This window comes from Mauremys mutica, chromosome 9 (assembly GCF_020497125.1).
Source record: "Mauremys mutica isolate MM-2020 ecotype Southern chromosome 9, ASM2049712v1, whole genome shotgun sequence".
Taxonomy (NCBI): Eukaryota; Metazoa; Chordata; order Testudines; family Geoemydidae; genus Mauremys; species Mauremys mutica.
Window position 1 is genome coordinate 82,672,680 of NC_059080.1, and position 12,057 is coordinate 82,684,736.

Consider the following 12,057-nt stretch of genomic DNA (forward strand, 5'->3'; position numbering starts at 1 on the left):
TTAGAAATGCTATTTGATAATAGACTTTATCAGAATGATTCACAGAACTGAAGAACAGAAAACTCAGAAACTCCTACCTAGACAATGGGCCAGATTCTGATCTTATTTATACTAGTGAAACTGAAATCAAAATCTGGCCTAATGTTTGTACATTTACATCCTAATTCATACTTCCTGAATGGCTCCATCTGGGCTTATATTAATCACTAACAAAATTAGATTGTACAGTCATATTTGAAAGAACATATACTCTGATATTGTAATGGTAAACTTAATCTTCCCTTGTATAAACGTTACAAATTACATGACATACCAGCTAGGGTAAGAGTTTGGCAACTTTTGAGAAATCAATAAAGGATTTCTTCTAGAAGCTGGTCTTCCAACAGTACTAAGAAGCTATTGATTCTAATAGCACTTGGGTTAGAAGGGATGAAAACTTTTCATAGCATTTAAACTCTGCAGAAATAATAAAACACTTGTCATAGGAACCTGCCCTGATCACTCAGTTCCAAGCAATTGTAATTGATTAGATTTAATTTCAAAGTCAAATACAACATCTCTGCACTGATCTCTTTTAAGATGGGTTTATGTCTCTGCTTCTTATACTACAAATTGTGATCATGCCTCCTCTCCATCCCTAAAACTGACAGTTTCAAATGCTTGTTGAAAAAGTTCTAAATGATGCTGCCAGATCTTTTCTGAATCTATCAAGCTGAAACAGCAAATAGAAGCCCCTTCAAAGTAAAACTTAGAAAGTATGATTTGTGTGTCAGACTTCTGTAGGGAGTTTTTATTTCCCCAAGGAAACAGGGAAGTAAATTTTTTCTAAGAGTATCTGAGATGGTATTTGACTGAGCCTAAAGTAAAGTCAGATTATTTAGAAGAGACGGCATCTTCAGGAAATGGTTCCTCTTTCCCCACTCCTAATGCCCATTCCGCAAAATACCCCAAATTAATTATTCATAGGGGGCAAACCTTACCATTGAATCTGCACCAGCATTTTCTAATCACTTTCCTCTATAATAAAAGTAAGTTGTATTGTGTACGACTGCCTACAGTCTCTGTCTTCAAGGCACTCTCCTATTAGCAACAGTTGCCGAGAAATTCACACTATGGGTCTGTAATGTGCACTGAATCATATGAAGTTACATTATGCCCTCAGAAGCTTTGACATTCTGCTTGCATCTTCTTGAACTAATATATTTTCAGTATTTTATTATTAATTCTCAGTTCTCAAAAATATTACTGATGACACAGTAATTCAAGCTTCTAAATCAAGTATTTCAAGACTAAAAGATATGGTATAGTTCAAATTGAAGTTATGGACATGATGGAATAATAACTGGGTGCAGTCTTGTGGCCTGTATTATGCAGGACGTTCTGTGGCCTGTATTATGCAGACTAGACCAGTGGTCCCCAGCCCCCCTAAGGAGGCATGGAGAAATGTCTGGAGGGGTTCGGGGAGGGGGGGGAGGGCTGAGCCAGCCCCCACAGAGGGCGGGGAGGGAACACTACCCGGCCCTGCTCTGCCTCCAGGGCCGCTCTGGCCCCAGCTGAAACTGTGACCCCACTTCCACTGCCGGCCCCTTGCCACAGCCCTGCTCCTGGCCAGTGTCCACGGCTCAGCCCCTGGCCCTGGCTCCAGCTCGGGCTCCACTCCCAGTCCCCGGCTGTGACTCTGCTCCTGGCCTGCGGGGCAGGGGGGGCGTGGACACATTCCATCACAGGTAAGGGGAAGGCGCGAGAGGAAAAGTTTGGGCACCACTGGAGTAGATTATCATAATGACCCCTTCTGGCCTTAAAATCTATGCTATAAAGAGTGCAAGTACTCACTGAGGGAGGCTGGAAGTCAAGACATTCTTCTCCAGTAATGTAAGAAATACACTTAACATTAATCATGAAAGCTCTTGACATTGTTGTGCACCGGAATATAATGAATATCAAGTAATCACAGCCAGGATTCTCCACTAGTTCCTATGATGGTCCATGCAAAAGTATAACTCATAGCTAAGTGTTACCTTTCAAAACTGCCATTGAAATCTTCAAGCCCAGGTGCAACATCTGTTTTCTCACCGTTTACTGTCATTGTGATTATAATGGGAAATGAACACACTTGCCTGTCACTTTTGGCCTTATCCAAAGCACTTTGAAAAACTTGCATTGATTTCAGTGGGCTTTGGACCAGGTCCTGTGGGGTAATAGTTGAATAGAATTTTGCACGCCTGAGTTAGATAATTTTTGAAGAATGTGTAATATGCATGGATGAGGGAAGCATAAGGATGTGACTATTCCACTTCATCTTCCTTTTTATCCAGCTGTGGAAAATGCAACTGTGTGTATACTCGAGCCCATTATGTCTGTGGAAATTGTAGCACCGAATGAATTCCAAGGAGCTGTGATTGCTGGAGTTAATCGTCGTCACGGAGTGATCACAGGACAAGATGGAGTAGATGGCTATTTCACTCTGTATGCTGATGTATGTGCTATTCAGTGTGTCTAAACCTGTTTCCCCTTTCAATGACAGACCTAAAGCTGATTTACAAGAAACTTTATTTTAATATATAGGCAATTAGGTAATGAACAGAAGCAATTTCTTCTTTCCTCTTCTGCATTATTATTAAGTCTGTGGCTGCTTTTTCTGAGCTCCAAATTTGCCCATATTAGTCTGATAAGTAAACCATATCCAAGGGATAAGTGTGGCCTGGTGGAAGAAGTTAAATGTCATTGTCATTGTATAGTAATATGTAGAACCATTTTTTAACCACCATGGCAGCGCTTTATCTCCATCTATAGCTTTGTCTACATAAGAAAAAATAATCCATTGCTGACAGTGGGTATCAGTAACATGTGCAGCCAAATCACTGCTTAACATGGTTTAAATGCAAGTACAGCCAAGGACAAACTTTTTCAGTGCTGTTTCAGAAATTCTGGTTAAAATCTGCAGCCCTGAGATATTTCCAACGGTGACCTCTTGTGTGGAACAACAGAGTACTGAGGTTGTGCCATTAAGCTAGCTGAGATGTCCTTAAACTGAAAATGTCCTTGTTTTCCTGCTGAGCGTAATGAAAATTAATGCTTTGAAATAAACACCATTTATAAAACCATATAAGAAAATCAATACTAAACACAAAGCGTAATTTTAAAAGTGTTACCAACTGGCTCTTTTGATGTCAGAGTAAAGATTAGGAGACTGGAGCCTTTAATTCAACATTACATTGAAAAATTCCTTGCTTGCACAAGAATAACATGTATAATACAATTTAAATTGGATTTCAGGTGCCACTGAATAATATGTTTGGATACGCCACAGAACTGAGATCCTTCACAGAGGTAAGTCAGCAAATAACTCTGGATACTTTTTGTTGAAGTATATTAGATTTACAGAAATAAGCATCTGAAGATGTGTGCTTATCAGTGGGAAACAATGGTGACAGCAACAATAGAAAAGAGAATCCAATTAGGGAGTAGAATTATAATATAAACATGTGCATAGCTAATGTAGTTTATTCAAGAGTACTCAACTTTATTAATTTCTACAGCAGTCAGAAGCTGTACAGGTGTTAGACACTTTAGGACAAAAATGGGCCAAAGATGCATGCGATGAATTATTTGCGATGTAATATTAGACACAACAATTGTAAGTGAGAGTAATAATTGGTAGGGAGGGGATGGAGTAAAGGAAGACGTGGGTTATGGTGATCTACAGTTAAAGTAACTCCTCACTTAACGTTGTTTTTATGTTCCTGAAAAATGCAACTTTAAGTGAAACGATGTTAAACGAATTCAATTTTCCCATAAGATTTAATGTAAATGCCGGGGGGTTAGGTTCCAAGGAAATTTGGGGGGGCAGACAAAAGGCATTATATACTGTACTGTACTGTGGTTGGGAAGTGCCCCTGGCCTGCCCCACACAGGCACAGCCCGCTGCAGGCAAGGACGCTAGGAAGCACCTTCGCAGCAGCAGCAGCAGCTTCCCGGAGAAGAACAGGCGCAGACTTTGCCGGGAATGCTCCAGGCCTGCCTCTTCCTGTCCCCGCTCCACTCCAGGCCCACCTCTTCCCACCACCACTCCACCTCCTCTCTGGAGCATGCCGCATCCTCCCTCCTCCCATTCCCTCTCCCCCCGGAAAGTCCTAAGTGCCGCCAAACAGCTGTTTGGCAGCGCTTAGGACTTTCTGGGAGGCAGTGCTTCCTTGCTTCTGCCCCTCCCTCCCAGGAAGTCCTAAGCACCACAAAACAGCTGTTTAGCAGCACTTAGGATTTTTTGGGCGGGAGGGGGAGGAGTGGAGACATGGTGCTTCCCCTCTCCTCCCCCTCCCTCCCAGCGCTTTGCGCTTAGGACTTTCTGGGAGGGTGGGGGAGGAACAGAGACATGGTGTTTCCCTGCTCATCCCCCTCCCTTCCAGTGCTTCCCTGCCGCCAAACAGCTGTTAGGCGGTGTTTAGGACTTTCTGGGAGGGAGGGGGAGGAGTGGAGACGTAGCGCTTCCCCGCTCCTCCCCCTCCCTCCCAGAAAGTCCTAAGCGCCGCCAACAGCTTTTTGGCAGTGGGGAAAATGTTATGATATACAAAGCACACGGGATCTTTATAAAGGAGAAGACAAAAACACTGCATATGTTGAAAATACAACAGTTAGCATATGCTTTTTCGTCACACACACATACATACATACACACACACACACAGAGTCCTGCCAGTGATGTTCATAGTTACCAGTCTGTTGTAGCTCGAGTCAATCTAATGGCCAGTTAGATTGAGCATGAGTGAGGAGCTGGGCTCTTGTCAGTCGCGATCTGATACTCATTAGTCCTTAAGTGGTGTTATCATTTGATGGTTATTGTCAGGTTTCCCATCATTATCTTCTATTTGTTGTCTCGCCTTCGGGGTTGCCTGCCTCACCTCTGAGGTCGTCAATGCTGCTAACATGTTTAGCATCAGATACAATGGATGTTTTCTGATTGTCTCCTGGTCTTTCCAAGTTTCTCACTTTTTCTTGACCATCTGGACATTTGTGATGGCTTTCACACCTTTTCTTTTCCTGATGCACGCATTCCTCATTCACACAAACAGTCTCTTACAGAAACCTCCAGAGGTATACAGACAGCAGTCTTGTATATTCAGCAGAATACGTTATAAATCAAGCCTTGCTAAATCTTATAACTAAAACAATTCACATTGGGGCTTCAGGCCCTCAACATTCCTCTAATCTGCTTAAAATAGACACAATACAAGACCCTGTCTCTTACTTACTAAAACCTTAAACCAAAGAAATGTATATTTAACTAGAGTGCCTAATTTGCAGTACATATAGGAAACCATAGTAGACATTATAACTTATCCTAAAACAAAAGGGTGACCATAATCAGTCATAAGGATTGTTCTGGTCTGTCATTCCTTTCTGCTATTCAAAAAGGGTAGCTGGCAGGATAAAATCAAATCATACATTAATTCTCATAGTACAATTGTAAAATCCTGGGAGGGAGGGGTAGGAGGCAGAGAAGAGGAACTTGTGCAATGCTCTCTTGTAAAGTCACTGCTCTTCCACAGAATCTTACAAGCAGTGGACAGAGCAGGCAGCCAAACGACTTTGTGCAATGCTCCCTTATAACTTTAAATGAGCATGTTCCCTAATTGAGCAGCGACATCACTTTGAAACAGCGTTAAGCGGGAGGACGTTAAGTGAGGAGTTACTGTTCTCAAGTTGAACACGTACATTTTGATGTTATAGTTGGGTTTTTTAATTACTGTTGGGGCAACACAGAAGAAGGACTTTTAAGTAGTAGTTTGAATTAGGACAGGTGGAGGCATAGAAGAATAGAATTGGGGGGAGTTTCATTCATGGAAAAAGATACGGAGATGGAAGCAAATTGCACTGCCTCGCATCGGGCTATAAGGGGAATGGCTTAGCCATACAAACAGCCAGTTCTCTTGGGTGTCCAGTTCACTGTGAAGGTCCAGTAAGTGTTACACATCATGTACACTGTGGCTTATCATCATCTAACTTGGCACCATTCTGGAGATGGGCTCCAGATTCAACTGAGGCCAGGTCTTCTAAAAGGGGAGACCTCCCCAGAGTAACCAAGTTTAGAAAGGCCTGTGCCCATTGGTCTGTCTGGGTCCATGGCAGTTTCCACAGAAAACAATACAACCTGCTGGCAATTGTATGCCAGTAATTAATAGTAGCAGTAACTCTTAGAAGCAATGCCTGTTGAGAAGTTTAGAAAGGAGAGTGAAAGGCTAGATCCTTGTATGATATGTTTGTACTTAATATGGTTATCGTCCAAGGCAGCTATGTTCTTGCCAGAGTTTCATTGCATGTAAACTTCCTGTAGCATTACGTTCTTTTAACAATAATAATTAATGATTTTAGAAACTTTAAATGTTTACAAATTGGCTGATATTCAAACTGCAAATTCTTGGAGTTCTAGGAGATGGAAATTTCTCTCTTGTAAGCAAAAAATGTTGGTGTTGTTGGATGGTTGAAATAAAAGGCCAGATCTTCAGCTGATGTAACAACAAGAAGAGTTATTTTGAAGTCAGTGGAGCTATGGTATTTATACCACCTGAGACTCTGGCCCGTAGTTTTCAGCTGATTAGAATATACAGAAAATCTTCAGGTATTGTCTCCTTTGAGGAAGAGAGTCAGGTGGGGGTACCATAGAGTACTGAAGGAATCAAAGCAACATATTTCATACAGTCTGCTTGAGGAGCCTAATCTCTCTAGGGCACTTTTTTCTTTTAGAAAAGAATGAAGAGTACTCGGAATAAACAGTTAATGGAACAGTATTGGCAGGACTGAAATTTGGAGAATTCTGCCATTTTTTCTCCCAATGAAGTTCTGTATGGCCCTGGTTCAAGAAAATCCCTATTCCATTGAAGTCAATGGGATTTATGCATGTGCATAAATCCATCCTTATTCTGGAAGTGCTTAAGCGTGGTCTAAAAATGTTTTTTTTAAATAAAGTATTGCTCCTTGGGCAATTCCACTCTATGCCCATGATGCAGGGTATTGGGAGGAGGGAATATGGGGAAAGGGTGGGAGACAGTTGTCAGGGCAGGGCAAGTGAGAATTGAGAATACTGCCTATTTTGAACCCCAGAGCACTGGTATGTTGTGCAGAAACCTACATTGTCTACACAGCTGGAGTCATTGCCACCAGCAGGTGTTGCTGTATAAATGCATGTTTGGTGGGATGCAGAAAGATACGTTAGACAGGAGGACACCTCCATATTTTACAGTCTGTAAACTGTGTTTATAGATGGGTGGGCTTTCACTTATGTCTTCTACAAAAGACAAATAATAAATATTGTTACAATGAAAATGAGAATCTGAGTTCTGATACCTCCTAAATATTTGCTTTGTCATTGCAGACTAATGATTTTCACATGCTTTGGGGAAAAAAAAATTCTTCCCTAATCTTAAGTGATAATGTAATGCATGAATTTAACACTCTTCTTAGTGTCTATCAGAATAAAAAAGCTTGGGCATAGAAGCTACTTTCCAAGTCCAATATGTGTTGCCCATTTCGAATTTCTGTGCAAGTAATGAAGATCTTTGAAAGCAGCACTTCAGCAAGCAAGATCTCCATCTTTAACAATATGAATTTTTTAGGCTGTATGTTGACTTAATTTCTAGAGTTACTTTTTACCAAGTGAGATATTTTCTGTACATAAATCACTCACAAATAGCAGCTCAACATTCTCTGTTACATGTAGATACGTCTACCTGTGAGGCGTTGAGTGGGTCATTATTAACAGCAGCATCATTCTTTTCCAAAAAAAGAGGAAGCAAAATTATAACCCAGTGATGGTCAGTTGGTTGTTATAAAACTATCTGTCTCGGCTCCTTTCCAAGAAAAATATATTGTATGTGAAATAAATCTGGTCTGACATTACAGTATGCTTCATTGTGTGGCTCTGCTTGCTTTACTGGCAGTTATTACTGCATACTGCTTTGCAGAGCACTGTGCAATCTAGCTGCCATGTATGTGTGTGTTTACAGTGTCCCTAACTTTGATTTTTTTTTCCCCCTTCAGGGAAAGGGTGAATATACAATGGAATACAGTAGATACCAGCCATGTTTACCTAGTGTTCAAGAGGACCTAATTCACAAATACTTAGAAGCAACAGGACAGCTTCCCGTGAAAAAGGGCAAGGCCAAGAGCTGACTTGCCTCCTCCTGAGTGTTAATTAGCAGCTTTCACAATCTTCCGACAAACTCTTTCTCCTGCAAAGCTCTGTAACCTCAGTGACTCAACACATCCAGGGTGAACAGACGAATTCAGACTGTATCAGGACCTAATCTTTATTAAAAGCTCCTTCCTTTATGATACATTCAGAAGTTACCGGCGATCACGGCTGAAAAGGTCACATACATATTCCATTCTTTAGCAAAAAAAAATCTATGTTAAATTATAATAATAATTTGTCTGAATTTTTTGTTTTAAAGCACTTGTATTAAAATGATGATATAGTAATTATTTTATTTTGTTACTTCGGAAAATACGATACTGTGACTATTGTGCCTCTATTTTGAATCCTCAAGGATCCCAATTCAGAGGACTAAATTTACACAGCTTGATGGGCATCAGGTGGATGAATTCTTATCCAACAGAATGAAATTTGCCCTTGAAGGCTGTTCCCAAAACCAATCCCTTTTGCTTCTGCAAGTCACTCATTAGCAATATGTGATTTCAGGAAGTGAACATAGATATTTATTTTACTCTGATTCCAAAACAAAATTCTAAGATTTTCCAAAGTCATAAATAATCCACCATCCAAATGTATCTGCCAATGCAATTTGCTGCTCAGCAGCACTGCTCAGGACAGATGAGCCCACTAGAGTGAATTTGAAAAAAATTGCCCAGGATTTAGGATTGTACCAGCCTTAAATAGAATTAAAGTGAATAACCTTCATAAACTGAAATGTATTATGGATTTAGCTACTATTTCATTTGCTTGCCCCCTTTCCAATGGGATCTTTTTGTGACTGCCTAACAGACACAAACAAATACAAGCAGTGCTAATTCTTCCCCAGATCTCAAATTCAAGAAGGTCGTTTTATCCACCTGTCACAGGGTGGTCGCAGGCTCTCCCACTTTTGTGCCTGCACCCTGTGTTTAGGCTGGTTTAATAAAGAGTGTTCACTCCCTCTTTTGTTGAATCACCCCAATGTCTTTATTTACAGTGCTCGTGCAGTGCCCAGATCCCCCAACAGTTGGTGCCCCACAGACCCTCCCCAGGGTCTCCTGGCCCTTGAGGCTTCCTTACTGGCAAGGAGACAGAGATACTCCTCTCCTGTCTCCTCCCAGGCTAGCCTTCCCACTGAGGTTTGCCCAAGGCTTTTACAGCCTTCTCCTGCCTCAGACCAGCTGTCACGGCTTAGCCCGGCAGGTTTGTCTGAGCCAGCCCTCGTTAGGGCTTGCAGCTGGGCTCCCTGCATCTCTACCCCTGGCCTACGAGCCAGAGAGCAGGCTGTAGCCAGCATTTTGGCAGGGCTTTAAAGGGGTTTTACCCCTGCCCTACCACACCACCATTGAAATTGGCATCAACAGTGATCCTCAGAATCAATTAATTAGTTCCCATCGGGTGGTTGCACAGAGTAAAAGCCAGGCTATTATAATTTGGCAAGAGAGAGGATATTGTTCATGTGTTTTAATTAGAGTTTTTATTACCTAGCCAAAAGAATAACTTTGATTTTCAGATGCACATTTGTTTGTCCCTGACCGCTCCAACTCCTGCTATACTTTTTTCTGCAGTTCTCTGCAGTTTTTCAGTTAATAGGCCATGGGTTGGGGATGGTGTGTAAAGCTCAAAATCAAGAAAGCGTTTTGGGACAATGTTCCCGGCACCTTGTTCTAGTTGTCCAGACACAGAACAGAACCGTGGTGACGTGCTTTGCATCAGCATTCACAAAAAGATAGCGAAGATGGTTATTTTAAAATAACTATTGTAAACAAATACAATTTCAAGGATTTGCCAGGTGCACATAGACACAAAATAGATGCATCTATCTCCATGCACAGTGAACCTCATAGGATCAAATCCTGCTTGCCCTGCTCATGTATGTAGCTATCCTCACCTGGAGTATGCCTGTGAACAAGATCAACTGGATTTGGCCTTTAAAAATGCCCCACACATTGCTTATTCTTTTTTAATCAAGTAAAATAAATGTTCTAGCAGGAACTTCCTTTGCCACAAACAGATAAACCCCCTCATAAAAGTAATAAGGGTATAGCTGAGAAAGTAAACACTGGGTGATTGTCACTTTTCCCCCATATATTTGTGGCCCTCATTTTGGCCTCTTATCAGAGGATCACTTTTTTTTTAAACAAATAGCTTACATAGACACAGATTTATCTATCTAAAGGTCACAAGTGTTTCCTGAATTTAGGCTAAAAATCTCTCTACAGGGATACAGTGTTATGTGGTTATTGAAGGGACTGACAAAAGCTGGTTGCTCAGTATAAGTGGCCTTAGAATAACTCAAAATTTAGGTCCTAATTCTGATCTCACACTAGTGTTAATTGGAGAAATTCCATGTTAGTCAGTGGACTTACACCAATATAACCTACATGAGTGAATGAGAATCAGACCCTATACATTTCTGGGTTGTTTGGTGGGAGAAGTTTCTTTTAAGACAAGAGGTTACCTAACAAGGATGGTGTCTTGCACAGGTTTTGTTGGATCCGTAACATGGTAACACACTCTGTGTAAGGAGTTTAGGTAACCGTTCAGACGGCTCTGTTGTTTTCTGTTTGAATAGTAACCATTAGTTTGTTCAAGGAATTTTTAGGGGTCACTTCTAGCTTTGTATCTGTCACCAATCTCAATTTTTATGGAAAAAGAGGCAGTGCACGTACACTTTCAGTAAATGAATAGACCATTGCATCAGGTGGGTGAATTTCAGCTGTTCATAGGTTTGTGAGGCAGCTGTCCTCTCAGGGAGAAAGAACAGAAAGGACCAAAACATTCTAACAAAGTAGCAAAGCTTTGAAAACAAATACTTTGTTGAATCTGGGCTTACTTATTGAAATACTATTATTTAATTTACCCCCATCTCCATACAGCCTGAGCTTGATGACTCTGATTAAAACATTTGACTGGGAGAATTTAGCCAATAATGTAGACCAGGGGTCTCAAACTCAAATGACCCCGAGGGCCGCATGAGGACTAGTGCATTGGCCCGAGGGCCGCATCACTGACACGCCCCCTTGCTGCCCCTGGCCCCACCCCCAATCCACCCCTTCCATGAGGCCCCGCCCCTGCCCTGTCTCTTCTCCACCTCCTCCCCTAAGCGCGCGGTTTTAATAAATATATACACTCAGTAATGCACCTCACTCAAAGGACAAAACACGCACTTAGATTTACTGCCTAAGGCTCTGGGAGGGAGTTTGGGTGGGGGAGGGGGTCTGGATGCAGGCTCTGTGCTCGATGCAGGCTCCAGGCTGCGGCAGGGGGTGGGGGTGCAGGCTTTGGGACGGAGTTTGGGGATAGGAGGGAGTGCAGGGGTGAGGGCTGTGGGGCTGAGGGCGAGGGGTACATGATGCAGGAGGGGGCTCAGGGCTAGGGAAGAGGGTTGGGCTGTGGGGTGAGGGCTGTGGATGAGGGGTTCATGATGCGAGGGGGCTCAGGGCTAGGGAAGAGGTTTGGGCTGTGGGGTGAGGGCTGTGGATGAGGGGTTCATGATGCGAGGGGGCTCAGGGCTAGGGAAGAGGGTTGGGCTGTGGGGTGAGGGCTGTGGATGAGGGGTTCATGATGTGAGGGGGCTCAGGGCTAGGGAAGAGGTTTGGAGTGTGGGGTGAGGGCTGTGGATGAGGGGTTCATGATGTGGGGGCGCTCAGGGCTGGGGCAGAGGATTAGGGTGCGGGGGGATGAGGGGTTCATGATGTGGGGGCGCTCAGGGCTGGGGCAGAGGATTAGGGTGGGGGGGGATGAGGGCTCTGGCTGGGGCTGAGGATTAGGGTGCAGGGGGATGAGGGGTTCATGATGTGGGGGTGCTCAGGGCTGGGGCTGAGGATTAGGGTGCGGGGGGAATGAGGGCTCTGGCTGGGGCTGAG

The 12,057-nt window shown here is 42.8% G+C and overlaps 1 protein-coding gene across 1 annotated transcript in view; it reads left to right on the forward strand.

The window, feature by feature from the left end:
- GFM1 (G elongation factor mitochondrial 1) overlaps positions 1-8,478 on the forward strand; it is a 42,990-nt gene extending 34,512 nt beyond the window's left edge. Inside the window, exons 16-18 of the mRNA XM_045029814.1 lie at positions 2,316-2,476; positions 3,277-3,330; positions 8,035-8,478. Coding sequence (XP_044885749.1) covers positions 2,316-2,476; positions 3,277-3,330; positions 8,035-8,166 — 347 coding nt within the window. The 3' untranslated portion in view covers positions 8,167-8,478. The remainder of the gene's footprint in view (positions 1-2,315; positions 2,477-3,276; positions 3,331-8,034) is intronic.
- The last annotated feature ends 3,579 nt before the right edge of the window (positions 8,479-12,057 follow it).